The sequence below is a fragment of the Chanodichthys erythropterus genome, chromosome 12, assembly GCF_024489055.1.
Source record: "Chanodichthys erythropterus isolate Z2021 chromosome 12, ASM2448905v1, whole genome shotgun sequence".
Taxonomy (NCBI): Eukaryota; Metazoa; Chordata; class Actinopteri; order Cypriniformes; family Xenocyprididae; genus Chanodichthys; species Chanodichthys erythropterus.
This window is the reverse complement of record NC_090232.1, coordinates 21,509,517-21,524,219: the sequence shown is the minus strand read 5'-3', so window position 1 is coordinate 21,524,219 and position 14,703 is coordinate 21,509,517. Positions and strand designations below refer to the sequence as shown.

The 14,703-nt window shown below is 33.9% G+C and overlaps 3 protein-coding genes across 4 annotated transcripts in view; 1 reads left to right on the top strand and 2 right to left on the bottom strand.

Annotated features, from left to right (window-relative positions):
• The window catches only part of usp53b (ubiquitin specific peptidase 53b), a 35,662-nt gene extending 27,189 nt beyond the window's left edge, over positions 1-8,473 (top strand). Inside the window, exons 11-17 of the mRNA XM_067404707.1 lie at positions 508-633; positions 2,733-3,387; positions 3,468-3,532; positions 5,004-5,070; positions 5,775-6,586; positions 7,164-7,248; positions 8,300-8,473. Coding sequence (XP_067260808.1) covers positions 508-633; positions 2,733-3,387; positions 3,468-3,532; positions 5,004-5,070; positions 5,775-6,586; positions 7,164-7,240 — 1,802 coding nt within the window. The 3' untranslated portion in view covers positions 7,241-7,248; positions 8,300-8,473. The remainder of the gene's footprint in view (positions 1-507; positions 634-2,732; positions 3,388-3,467; positions 3,533-5,003; positions 5,071-5,774; positions 6,587-7,163; positions 7,249-8,299) is intronic.
• A 1,028-nt stretch (positions 8,474-9,501) lies between these two features.
• On the bottom strand, positions 9,502-10,807 carry fabp2 (fatty acid binding protein 2, intestinal). The gene is made up of 4 exons (XM_067404708.1): positions 10,652-10,807; positions 10,353-10,525; positions 9,827-9,934; positions 9,502-9,741 (listed from the first exon to the last, which is right to left on the bottom strand). The coding sequence occupies exons 1-4, from the start codon at positions 10,716-10,718 to the stop codon at positions 9,691-9,693; spliced, it is 399 nt and encodes a 132-aa protein (XP_067260809.1). The 5' UTR covers positions 10,719-10,807; the 3' UTR covers positions 9,502-9,690.
• Positions 10,808-13,011: 2,204 nt separating this feature from the next.
• The window catches only part of gucy1b1 (guanylate cyclase 1 soluble subunit beta 1), a 63,578-nt gene continuing 61,886 nt past the window's right edge, over positions 13,012-14,703 (bottom strand). Inside the window, exon 13 of one of the 2 annotated variants that reach the window (XM_067403193.1) lies at positions 13,012-14,470. In XM_067403193.1, the coding sequence (XP_067259294.1) occupies positions 14,353-14,470 (118 nt within the window). In that variant the 3' untranslated portion in view covers positions 13,012-14,352. The remainder of the gene's footprint in view (positions 14,471-14,703) is intronic. The other variant, XM_067403192.1, reaches the window with a different exon arrangement.

The window sequence follows — 14,703 nt, the reverse complement described above, 5'->3', positions numbered from 1 at the left end:
GTATGAAACTCTAATGGGCAGGCTAATAGGTCATTTAACTCAACCTGTTTGTAATCACAACATTATCTATAGGACACAGATGATTGGTTCCTGCTGTATTAGTAGCCAATGAGCTTGCGTGCTCAATCTTCAAATACATGAGTAGCATTTGCCTAGCAGTGCAGCATGCTTCAGAAACCCTCCACCTTCCCCAGCTCCACCTGTATAGATCTGCTACGGGTAATTCATGTACGCTACATTGTACAGCTGCAGCATGTCTTACTTACTCACAGCAGCGTGTTGTGTATGTATTGGCAGTAGCAAGTCCTGTACTTGCTCTGCAGCATCAGCAGCAATAATCAACAACAGCAGCATAGCAGATCTATTCCGTCAAGACCAAACATATCAACATTGTCATACCCATTACCATGCCAAACACTGAGTTGTCATGACAGAAATAATTTTCTGCTCTTAGACAATTTACAATAGACAATTTTTGATCCTATTTCTCCCTTTTCAATGTCCCAGTTAAAGTGCTTCCAGAAAGTCCCAGCAGGTTCCGAGAGTCTTCCAGAGATTTTTCTCACCGAGGAGGGGGGCAGAGGAGAGAGAATGAAAGAAGCTATCGAAGATCAGACTCTCTCCAGCACAAAGGTATGTTACTGAAAGATACATATTTATAATGAAATATTTGTATAAATGCATCTAAAACAAATTCTCATCCTGTGGACAGTAGCCTTTGTAGAGCCCATTATATTTTTCTCTATAATAAATCCAACAAAATAATGCAGTTCTAATGATAATTCATACAGAAGTTTCAAACAACAACTTTTTTTATTTTTTTTTAATAATGTGCTCATAAAATATTTACACTTTAATCATATTATAGTGTTAGTGTAGACCATACTTCACTCATCCATTTTTACCTTGCAGTTTTTGAATTTTGTAGTTCATGGAGATTTGTGTGTTGCACATGTAATACGGTTTCCACTGGTAATATGCATCAATCACCCACAAGCCAAAAAAGAATTGCTAAACCTTTTCATGAGCACTAGAACCCTTTTAGCATAAGCCGATTTTAGACTTTTATTTTGCTACTGTAGTCCTGTCTTTTTTTGCTTATGTTTCTGAAATTAGGTTTCATATGAGAATTTATATGCATTTATGTATCTTTTGCACTGAATTTGAGACAGTATAAACTTTTTATACAGTATAAACTCCACAGTATAAACTATATATATATATATATATATACACACACACACACACACACACACACACACACATATATATATATATATATATATACATAATGGTGTTGATCAGTTGATCAATCAGACATTTATGCATCTTTTATGCATTTTAAATGCTTTTATTATTCACTATTGAGTCCACAGAACTATCAAATAAATAAATGCATCAGTCATTTGAATTTACAATGAATTAACTAAAATGGTGAATCAATGCAATGATTTTTTCCCCCTCTGTCAATCTTATTACTTATAAGATTTTTGTTGGCTCATGAGCCAGCATATACAGTCACTGTTTATTTAGTTGAGATAGCAGCTTACAGATATTTTTCTGGGAGTTTGAAAACATGAAAGAAGCCATGTGCCCAATGTGATTCAACATTTCTATTTTCAGCTGGGGGCGCTTGCTCTGACAGACGGAGCTTCTAAGGGCAACTTACACACAGGAAAAAGTTTAATACTGGCTAACCTCCAAAATAACTGCAAACCATCTGTCCTATTAAACAGGATGCAGAAAGCATATCTGTTAAAAGAAGCTTAATATTCATGTTAAAATCAGTGTAACCTTATGAATGACTGAGTCTTTGAAGATTGAACAGTTGTTTTTGGTAACACTTTACAATAAGATTCCATTTGATAACATTAGTTAAATGAATTAACAATTCAAAATACTTCAAATGTTAATTTCAACATTATTAAAATCAAACGTTGTATCTGTTAATATTATTTAATGTACCTGAGCTAACGTGAACTAACAATGAATGATTTTTATTAAGTGACATTAAAAAAGATAATACTATAGCAAATGTATTGCTCACTGTTAATTATAATGAGTGCAATAACTAATGTTATCTAATGGGACCTTATTTGTAAAGTGTTACCTTTTTTCAGTTAAGTTAAAGCAAAATAATAATAAATTTTTTATATCTCTCTCATACTTTTACATATAGATAACACTTTAGAGCTTTCATTAACTAAACTACTAAATACATAGGCCTATTATCTAACATCATTACTGTGCATTTACATAATTAGAAACAGCATGAAACTATAATTTATATCTACTGTTCCCCCAAACACCATTTAGACATTTAAACATTTCAGAATGTATTTACTTTAGATAACAAAATATCAAACAAAGTGACATACTTAAACAAATTATTTTTTTTTCCCAGAAGTAACTGTTCTGAGCCATTTATATCTATTTTAAAATGAACTGGTGCCAAGGTGATTTCATTTTTTTTTTTTTATATAGAGTCAGTTCCCCTTTAGTGTCATAAAATATGACAACTGGACCATGTCTTGATTTTGAAGAATCTATCAGTTGTTTTAAAATGTGACATGTAACACTTTTTTTGTAAGATGCTTGGCTTGAAAATTGTATATTTGAATTAATTTTTAAATGATATGTTATTTTAGACATTCATTCATTTTAAGTAGATTCGGTATCCAAATATATTTTGGACCACTGTTTATTTATATTCATAATTTGATTTTTTTTAGATATGACATATCCTCGATCATCTTCTCCCCCTGAAAATGGCCCGAGGTTTCATTCTGATCAGAGACAGAGAACTCTCTCCTCGCGAATCTCTCGACCTGAGCATTCTTCAGTACATCCTCGTGTATCACCCCAGGAGTCACGCTCAAACCAGGGAATGGCCACTGGCACCAGTCGTCACATCGAATCATCATCCCTCTGCCATCGTGGGTCCACAAATGTCCCAGAGCGTGGCAAGTCCAAGCCCTCATGGAGACCAGTGCGAGAGGTCTTGAATGTAGACAGTGTGCTGAGCGAACTAGAACAACGTCAGCAACAGCAGCAGCGTGGGAGCCCTCGATGTGTCCGTCGCTTTGATCATGAGAGAGGGCTGATGAAGGAGAAACAAAAAGGTCTGATGACTATTTACGAAGATGACTCACGGTTGGAGACTGAAAGTCAAAGCTCCCAGGAGTCTCAGCGACAGATGATGGTGACCAGACCTAAAGGTGGAGCAAATATAGCACAGCGGAGTGATAATTGGATGATCCAGAGGACAGAGTCAGGATATGAGAGCAGTGATAGGTTGAGCAGTGGTTCCACCAATCCTGACTCACCAGGTGTTGAGAACTTCACAGGCAAAGAGCTCAGACTCAGTCAAGAAGCACAGCACCTCAGGTAGGAGAAATTAAGTAAAGATACGTGTGAAGTTTTTCTTTTGGATTCCTTGGTCTTAATGCAGTGGTGTATTTTCCCAGGGATCAAGGCCATAATAATCAAGGTGACTCAAAAATGGAGGCAGTGCGTTCTCCGCTGTATCACAGTGAGTATTACTCATACTCCATGGCATCAAGTCACCTTTCACAAAAATGATAAGCAGCAAAAACTGTTTTCAACATTGATAATAATAATTAAAAAAATAATAATAAATGTTTCTTGAGCAGCAAATCAGCATTAAAATCATGTGATCATAAGATCATGTGACTCTGAAGCCTGAAATAATGTTGCTGAAAATTCAGCTTTGTCATAACAGGAATAAATTACATTTTTAAATTGATTAAAATAGAAAACACAACTTCCTTCTATTTTGTGCACATAATAGTGAATGTACTTTCTTTTTGTCAATAACAGAATACATCTTTCGGACAAAATGCACTCAGCATGTCATGAAATCCATTTGGTTCACTTACATTTCATGAATCAGCATTCAGCACACCACAAAAAGCTCATTCTGTGGAGTACATGTTATTTTTTTTAACCCCCTTTCATGGACTAAATATATATTTCATTCACAGAATGAGCATTTCAGGTCACATTTGGCACCTCATAAAGTAGCATGTGTTCAAAAGGATGTTTTGGTTTAAGCTACAAATAAAACCAAGCTCCATCGAACCCCAAAAGTTAGACAGGCATTTGGAGTCATTCAAAAAGACGGAGTCATTCAAAAAGACTGACTCATCTACAGTTTTGTCATGTTTTTGTATACTTTGCGATTTTACGCAACTGTAATTCTCTCTAATTCCATGGTAGCACATGGTAGCATGCCAAAAACTGAGAAAATCCCTCTCTCTCCTTCTTCTACTGAGCAAAAAGAGACAGAAGCAGCTTAAAATTTCGAATACTTCATCCCACTAAAGAGTGTTGTATTACGTTGGAAAAGGGGGATGGAGGAGGAAAAGATAGATAAAAATGAATTCTTTATAATGCCTTGGTTGCATCATTGGTCAGTTGGGCTTGTGTGGCAGTCACAGAATCAGCCCCATGATATCTCTGCCTTTCAAATCTGCATGTACTGTTTCCGAATCTTGGTTTCCCAGAACTCATGGAATTTTAAAGCCCCTTCTTAGTAAAGAAAAAAAAAAAAAAAAAAACACCAGAAGCTTATGCGCCAGTAGGACAGCACACAATCAGTAAAAGAGAGAGAAATACAGGAGTATGGTGAAAGTGAAAATAGAAAAGCATCATCAGTTGTAAAATGTATTCTATAAACTTGCTAATGCCTAAATCTTAGACTTAGAGCACGTGTTGTATCCTGTGGCTTTTATCCTCACATGGAACTCAGCAGGTTGGCAGGAAAGAGATGAATAGTCTATCTATTTATAAATAAGTGAGTAGGATGTGTCCTAGTGAGTGTGTCTGTGCCCACTGCGATACAGCTAGGGGGATTTTGGCAGCTCTGTTCCTTTGCTGCTACACACCCATGGCAGAGATGCAAAAATCCACCTTTCAGGCTTTATTGTCTGTTGTTTTATGTCTCAAAAAATAAATTATTTGTTTGCATTTTGTTCCCTCAGGTAAACATTTGGTTAAAATTCAGGGAAAGAACTCAGAACATCTCATGAAAGGCAGCCCAAGTTCAAGGTATTTGCAGACTTTGTCTTCACACTGCAAATATGTTATAGTTTACATTTATAACAGCATTGGTCACAAGAATATAAAGAAAAATATATAAGAATGTAAACCTTCAAAGACAAGTTTAAAATCCAGTCGATTATCAACTTGTATGAATACAAATAATTAATTGACAGTTCTGCACATAGATCAATGACATGCCTCGATTTTTTTTTTTTCAGAAACACATTAAAAATGCAATTCATATTATGACTTTAATACACCTTATGTTTTTTAATTTATGAATTAAATGCATTTTTTAAAGGGAATAAAGTAAAAATGTGAGGGTGATGTAAATGTACTGATATACTAATGAAGAAAAAAGCCTCATTAAAAGAACATACTGTAGTTACACAAGACATTTGTGATATTTAAATCATTAAATTCAAACCATGTGAAATCAACATCAATACAAGAGGACATTTCTAAAAACATATTATTCTTACATATTTGTTTTAAAATAGATTTTTACAATCTTTTTCTTCATCATGGACACTTTTACAATCAGTTTACAATCAAAGTCTATAGGGTGTATAATGGTCCATTTCTGTAGTTTTGTTGTTGTTAGTTTTGTTAGTTTAAATGAGACAATACAGTATGTTAAGAAAAAATCTGAAATATGTAAATATGATGAAATAAGGTGACATCTAAATAAAAGTGTTAATATTTCACAGAAGGAAGCTTAGATACTCATCCTGTGGTGCCAGGAAAGGGGGCAACACAGAGAAAGAGCCATCGGCCGGTGACCTTCAAGCAGAGCAACAGGAAGTTTCCATGCGATGGCACCACAGCCCAGAAAGCCCCCTTCTGCGCCGCCTGGGCAAGATCAGCAGTTCAGAGTGTAACAGTTCTGATGAACTCACTAACCCTCTTTCAGAGCAGGAAGACAGCGCTTATCGTTCTAGCACCAGTGAAGTCGCTCCACACGAATCACCGGGTCCTAATCGCACCATTTACCCTTTGCAGCCAAGGGAAGAGTCAGCAATAGCTCCATCAATGCCAACTCACTCCAAACACGCACAGCGACCGATTGAGATAAAGACTCCACCCTTCCGTCCCAGAATTTTACAGGAGCCATCACAGACAGCATCAAGAACATCCGGTCGTGGTATTTCATCATTGCACACCACTGCAGTACACAAGAGAATGGAAATCAACGGCACATGCCCAAGCTCCTCAGATGTGAGCTCAAAATCGTGTTCTGACCAGGAAAGAGGGGAGCAGGTGTCCAGCGAGCCTGAGGAAAGATCTTGTGGGTGGGATAAGCCATCTGCTTCAGTGTCTCCAGGATCAGGAGTAGCACTGACTACTTATTTCTCTGTGGATAATTGTATGACAGACACCTACAGACTAAAGTATCACCACCAGAGGCCATTGGTCCTCTCCATGCCTGAGCCAAGAGGAGCTGTTAAGGACGGGAGAGACTCGGGACACTCAAGCCGCATAGAGAACCAATCTGAGCGTGCCAAAAATAAGCCTGACTCTGGTATGTTAAAGCTCAGCTGAGCTATTCATTCATTCATTGATATATTGTTTTATTGACACTGATGTTCCAAAGTTTGGGGTTGATAAGATTTTTTAATGTTTTTGATCACCAAGGCTAATTTATTTCACCAAAAAACAGCAAACACTGTAAAACTGAGAAATATTATTTCAATTTTAATTCAATATTAAATATTATTTTTTCATTAAATGTAATTTATTACTGTGATGGCAAATTCAAAGCTGAGTATTCAGCATCAATACTCCAGTCTTCAGTGTCACATGATCCTTCAGAAATCATCCTAATATGCTGATTTGGTGCTCAAGTATTATTATTATTATTATTAATTTTGTTCAATAGTTGTGCTGCTTAATAGTTTTGTGGAAACTGTGATGCGATCTTTTGTAACATTATACATGTCTTTACTGTTACTTTTGATCAATTTAAAGCATCCTTCCTGAAAAGAATATTTCTTAAAAAAAAAATCTTACTGATCCCAAATGTTTGAATGGCAGTTTATGGATTTAGTAACTTACCAACTGCAGTTAGTAGCTTAACTAAACTAAATTGTCCTTTTCAGGCAATAGCATCAATAAGCCCACTGCTAAATGGCACCCTGTGACTTCAAAAGGGCTAGATGAACATGGATATTTGTGAAAGTTATGGTAAGTTCTCACTAAACCTTGAGATACTGTTGTAAATTTAAAAGTTTAAAAAATGAGTATGGCATTTAACACAACTATTCTCAAAGAAAGCTCATGATCCACTTGTTAAAAGAAACAAATTCATAAAACTGTGTAACACTTCAGATTTCTTTGAAAAGTGTCAGTATTGTAAACTCAAATGAAAAGTTCTAAATATGCATAAAAGTTAATTTGATTGAACAAATTTGTTTAATTTAAGTTTACCCTACACAAACCAATTCATTATTTTGAGCATTAGGGTTTACAGTTTAAAATAAAAACTGTATCTACAGTACCAGTCAGACATTTTGACACATCTGACTGAATGTAAGTTTCTCATGATCTAAAAGCTCTTTTTATCTAAAGTACCAGGAAATCTTGACAATCGGGCTCAAAAATGTTTACACATGTAAGCTACCCTGATAAATTATAGGGATAACTAGAACATTCATAATTTTACTGTTTTAAAATTACAGCTCTGTAGTTATTGTAAGCAACACAACAAAAAACAATGTAGATATCAGCCATTTTTAATGTAAATAGCACACAGCAGAGAATTGTGCTGACGAAGAAGAAAGGAGCATTATCTAATGAAACTGTCTTCAAGCTTCAGGCAAGCCCAATGTTTAGCTGAACCAAGCAAACTAAGACTGTTACCTGGCAGATGGTGTATGCAATGCCCTATTATTTTGATAAAGAATTTAAAAGTAGATAGGCTAGTGGTGAGAATATAATAAAGATATTGGCAGATATGAACTTGATTAATGGTATAATTTGTTCTAAGAAAATGCAACATTTAACAAGCAAACACAATCAGCATATATATATATATATATATATATATATATATATTCTGTTGCGTATTTAGCTATTGATTGATTATTATTATTACCACTACTACTACTGTATAGCCTAGTTGCAATATTAAATAATAATAATAATAAAAATAATAAAACAATAATAAATTTAGTACTTAGTACTTTATGTATTTAAAAACCATGCAGTAATAATAAGAAGTATTCTTTCTTATCAGGTCCTGGTGACCCAGTGAGATGTAATGCAAGAGAATTGCCAAAGAAGTTGAAAAATATGGATTGTTTTTGTACTTGTAATTACAATGTATTTGAAACAGAAGAAAGCATAAGAAAAGATTTGTCCTTTTGTATCCTCTTCCTGTAAATTTTGAAGTTCAAATATCTTATAAGAGCCATCCACAGGAGGGCAGTATGCACTTTGGATTTAATCAGTATTTGCTTGTGAACAAGAATGACCATTTTATGCTGAATATCAAATTTATTATCTTTTACTGAATTGTGACAGGTAATACATATATGCATACTACTGTTTAAAAGTTTTAGATCGGTAAGATTTTTAAAACTTACAAAGTTTTCAGCATACTTTGGTGAATAGTAAGCTTTTGTAACATTATACATTATCTTTAAACATTTTGGGGTCAGTAAAAAACAATTTGGAAAGAAATTACAGAAATGAATACTTTTATTCAACAAGGATGCATTAGGTTGATCAAAAGTGACAGTAAAGATATTTATAATGTTACAAAAGATTTCTATTTCAGATAAATGCTGTTCTTTTGAACTTTCTATTCATCAAAGAATCCTTAAAAACAAATTGAAAAGAAAACTGTTTAAACTGTTTTCAACATTGATGATGATAATAAATTGTTTTATTATAATAAATGTATAAATACGTTTATTTTAAATTCTATTACTGTTTTGCTGTATTTTGGATCTAATAAATTCAGCTTTGGTGAACAGAAGAGACTTTTTTTAAAAACATTTACAAAATCTTACCAATCTAAAACTTTGAAAACGGTAGCGTGTATAAATAAAATAAGTCTTAAAGACAAAGATAGCGATTGTGTCCTTGATTTTAATTTCATTGCAAATGGACCTTTGTACATACTCCCTAGAGGTTGTTTGTGGAGTGCCTTCCTGCGATTTTTTTCATGCAAAATATTGACATGATTGAAAATAAATGAATTATGTAAAATGATATCCACTATATATTTTTGGAGATGTCTATGCAGTTATTTTTATTCTTTGTTTAATAAACTTCAAATGTTCAATCACTGATACAATTTATTTGCGTCTTTGTATGATAATTTTTACATCTGAAAATAATCTAAATGTTTTCCTTTTCAAACAATGTAAAACAGTGTGATGTATTGGTGTATTTCTATTTAAAATCATTTCATCCAACATGATTCACAACAGCATAAAGGACGTAAAAATGGCTTTATTACCATAAATATCAAAACTCATAGTGCAAATGACACATGATTTACATACACACTTTGTAAACTTTAGGGCTGCTAATTGTTAAAATCCCTATTTTCAAGTGGAATATTAATGCTTGCAACACGTTTCATATCGTCCCACTAAATGTTGGAATGCTGATGACATTTTAACCCCTCTTGAATATTCTCTTGGCCTCGACACCTTCATAGCAATAACTCTGTAAGCAAAAAATCAAAAAGTGAGACAACACAACTTATACACAAATTTTGATCTAAGGATATGTCATAATCCATACAGCTCACCTGTACAAGTTCATCACCGATAATCTTCCTGGTTGTTATTAGTGTCTTTCCGTTGTCCTTGCGTGTGAAAGTCCCTTTGAGCATGTCACCCTCCATGACCCAGGATCCCTGCAATCAAAATGTCAAAGGTCAGACTCATTTTGAACCCAGCAGTGACCTGTTACTGATTGTTTGTTCAGGAGGCTTGAATAAAGGGTGTTGTGATAGTTATGCATTCTTCTCTGCTACTCTAGTGTGAACTTTGTAGTTTCCACTCCAATAAGAAAAGCACACTGATTCAGCACATAACCAGCTGGCAACATTCAGTAAATGTTGTACATGTGATGCTGATTTAGAGCAGAAAAATGAATGTATAACAACACAACTGCAAGAGTCATCATTCTGCACTGCTGAACACACATCTGAATCTTTGCCCTTGATCATGGGTTAATGGTTCTTCATGGAACCATAGATGCCAATACAGAGCCTTTATTTTGAGGATGTGAAGACTGAAAACACATCTAAAATTTGAGATCATTGCGCTTACTGTGAGCTCAGTGCCGTCTGCCATAGAATAGTTAAAGGTGACACCCAGAGTAAAATCAATATCCAGTGTGCGGAAAGTGCTGACTTCTTTCACATGAAACTTATCTTCAGTCTGCTCCAGGGTGATCTTCAGGTTGTCATGAGAAGCTAGTTTCCTTTTCACCATGTTGATTCCTGTTGAAGATATGCAGTACATGTACAAACACCTTATAAATAATGACTCACTGAATCACTCTTTCTTTTGAAAGAGAAGAAACCAACAATAATCAGGCTATGCTTAATTTGTCTTTGTCCACTCACCCATTTGTTCCATGAACTTCTCGTAGTTCTCATTGCGGTCAACTTTCCAGGTCCCGTTGAAGGCCATGATGACAGACTGCTGTGATCCTGACGGTGGCCTAACTTTACCCCGCGTCTGTCTTTTATACCCGTGTGAGTGAGAGCACTCTGCCTTATCTGAGTATTATCTTCATGCTGATGTGGCTGAGTAAAGCTCACAGAGAATAAATTTCACCCTCCCTCCAGGCTATACGTTACACATCCCAGCAGCCTCGCTTCTTCATTGATTGTGCAAAAGAGTGGAGGCTTCAAGTAATTCCATGAGAACAAGCACTCACTTGTATTGGATGGTCATACATTCACAAGATATTAGTGTCTCTGTTGTTCTCACACAAAGTCTTGCTTTTGTTTGAATTGTTTGCTGTTTAAACTGTAGGGTGTGTCTGTTCACTAGTTATGGGTGTAAGAACTACTATGAACTCACTAGTAATGTGGCAAGAACTACTGTGGAACTCTGAATGGTGTATTTAAACAATGCATTTTAGCTAGCATAATTTGACATCTGTTGTATCTTTTAAATTGAAAACTGTGAAAGGCTAAACTCTTCTGATGGGTTATCGATGAATTACTTTGCAATTCTGCTGCGTATGACATGACTCATTGAGTTATTTGAGAGTTATTCACTTTTATTGCTTACAGTGGCTTAAATACTAACGAAAAAGCCACCACTGTAAGAAAAGCTGTGGCATATTCACTTATAATGAAAATATAAATCAAAAAGTGTACATGGCCTGCCAAATATAATATTAAAGCAATATGTAGTGTGGAAGCTTTATCTGGAGACTCCATGACAAGATAAAGAGATATCAAGACCTGAAACATGATAATCTCTGATAATGGTTTGTTTTATCATTCCCTCTGTCTTAATCTCTCAACAGTGCAATAAAATAAGACCTTTGAAGACCTTTTGCATACTCCCATTGCAAGACCTTTGGTATCGTCCCATTGAAAGCAAACACAAGAGAAGATCTAAACTCAAAAATAATCCATATTCAAAAAGTTCATAATGGCACCTTTACTGCAACTCAAACCATGTTGAACCATAGAGGATTCAAGTGAACATACAGGACTAAAGTGGTTACAAGTTTACATATACCTTGTAGAATCTACATAGTCAGGGGTGTAGTTTGTGGGGGGGATGTAACCCCCCCAATATTCAAATCCTTCAGTTACAACCCCCCCAATACAATACAACCATACCAACGTTCAACCCCCTCAAAGTTGAAACCAAATCTACGCCCTTGTGCATAGTGATCTTATTTTGTTAAAATTCTAAATATGACTTATTTAAAAAGAAGTCTCTTATGCTTTCCAAGGCAGAAAACAGCATTTATTTGAAATAGATTTTTTTTCTTAACATTAGAATTGTAATATACATGTATTTACTGTCTGAGACTTTAAATGGTAGTTTATATCCACAATTTATTTTTTTCTGTATATATGATTTTACAAACATTGTATGCTCCATTGAAGCCTCTGTGGTTCATATGCTGTAGGTTGTTAATGTGCATTTTCCCTGCACCATTATTCTTCTATAACACATGAAAGGTTGTTTATTAATCAGGATTGTAAAGTCATGCTTGGTTGCTGTAATCAAATAATCTTGCAATTTGCATTTGCACTTTATCACTAGGTTATCAACAATCTTTCCACTAACTCTTAGTTCAGACACAATTCAAAACAATCTGTTTCTATGATCTGTTTTAATCTTTTTTATGACATAATCAGTTGTCTTACTGCATTTGGCATGTTGATGCATTTTTGCAGAGTAGTATCCTCTAGCACAGTTTATGTACAGAAGATAATGATTAACAATCTATAATCTACAAATAAAAGTTGATTTCTCTTTATGGAAGTGGAAGTATTGAAAATATTGGGGTCATAGAGCTTCAGAAAGATTCCAAGGTAAAATAGAAATTGCAAAAGTGGCATTCTGTATTAGTTTTCAGAGCTTAGCATTATTTTTCAAAGTAGTTACATGTTTGCACCACAAGAAGGAGACAGTTGCACTAATATTAACAGATTAAAGCGACAAGCCTATTGCTTTAGTATATGTTAATGACTGACTGTATAAAGTTAATATTGGAATCCGGTGATGATGATAATACATTCATCTGCTCATATTGTAGTAGAGGATTTGCAGTCAAAATTATGATCCATAGTAAGCTTTTTTTTTTTTCATACTCTCATTAAATAAACTTCTGTATATTTAATCAATCTGTACACTCCTGACATTGTATTTTTGTTAATGTTTCTATTCAATTCACATTTATTTGTATAGCGCTTTTCACAATACTTTTCAAAGGCAATTTAATTTACATTCACATTTATACCACACCACTTATAAAGATACAGAGTCTGAGGGTCTGTGATTTTATAAAAAACAACAACAACAACAAAAACAATAGTGTACTATTTTAGATTTGACTGCTTACTTTTAAGCAGCCAGAAAGACTTATGTTTAGGGGCATTAGAAGGTAGGGCTTTTAACGACTACTGATTATTTTTAATTTTGTAACAGAAAACCCTTAGCAGTACAATGCTATTTTATTTTATCATGCAACACAAACAAACAAATACGAATATGCAAATATTTTAAATAATATTTTAATACAAGACTTAAATATATGCTGCAAGTAGAGGTGTACATAAAAGCACTGTGACATGGGCAGGTTTCCTTTAAAGAAATCTATAAATACAAACTCTCACACCAAGTCTATCCACTTTTTAAATAGTAAATATTCACTTTTGTTTTAATTTTGTTTGTTTAGAATTTATTCATTCATGTAATAACTACTCCTAGTAAAACAATAACAGTAGTGTAAGTATATTCTAAATTGTAATCATAAAACGTCTTGTCTAAATGTACATGTTTGTCAAATACTCTGATGCAGTGTACGAGTGTAATTATGATTCAAATGTGCAGGAACCTTTTTATTTACAGCATGCACATTATGCTCAGAAAAATGTGAATATGGTTAAACTAAGTTTTTCCCAATATAATACACTGATACAGTAATAAAACTGTGTTGTGATACTGAACATCTACAAGTTATTTCTTAATTAATGTGTAAAAAACAGTTTGTTTTAGGTATTTCTATGCTGTAGTGCTCTTAACTTTAAATATCAACACACAGACATATAGGACTTAATACAGTATGACAAAAGAAAATAACTGGTTTTACTCGGTGACGAAATAAAATATTATAAATACTGTCACATCCTCTACTACAAATAAAAATGATGAAAACAAACACTTTATGAGCATGTTTGCATGTTGCATAGTGTATTTGAACTATTTTCCAGTTGTATTTATTCAGATGTTCTGTTTCTGTATTAAATCAGTTCAATAGCACTCAAAATAGTATAATTAATATCAAATGGACAGTAGTTTCCATGTAAAATGTGTACAGCTCTGTTCACCCTCTGCTCTATACCCTTTTCCCCCTATTTTTTTTTTTTTCATTATCTGTGAATCAGAGATAATTGGCACTTGAAACACAGGGGTCACTGAAGAACATTCTTAATTTGGCCTCTGAGAGGGGAAGAATGAAATGATCTTGATGAAGAAAGCAAAATACATTTTGTTCTTTTTCATAGATTTCAGAATGAACAGAACATTAGCTGAGAACATAATAAAATTGCATCGTGCAGTGTGTCTGTTAGGTCTTGCGAGAGAGAAACCACACTTTCATTGGCTCTTTTTTTCCTTTCATGGTTACAGGTCCTCTGTACTCCAAATGAAACTGAGGATCAGCATTTTCGACTGACTGCAAACACCTGAGACAAAAGAATACAATAACAACATTCACTTTATTTGTGTATATAATATAATATAATATAATATAATATAATATAATATAATATAATATAATATAATATAATATAATATATAATTAACCTCATTTTGGTTGTCAAAAAAAATTAACAAAAACTACATTTAAATTTAAATTAAAACAAAATTATTTTAATAAGTCAGAAATTACTCTTTAACAATACAGATTACCACTTTT

Coding starts and splice junctions, on each gene's coding strand:
- fabp2 (XM_067404708.1), bottom strand. CDS start 10,718: ATGGCCTTCAACGGGACCTGGAAAGTTGACCGCAATGAGAACTACGAG. Junction 10,526..10,651: donor GAAGTTCATGGAACAAATGG/GTGAGTGGACAA, acceptor TATCTTCAACAG/GAATCAACATGGTGAAAAGG. Junction 9,935..10,352: donor CAGACGGCACTGAGCTCACA/GTAAGCGCAATG, acceptor TTTTGATTGCAG/GGATCCTGGGTCATGGAGGG.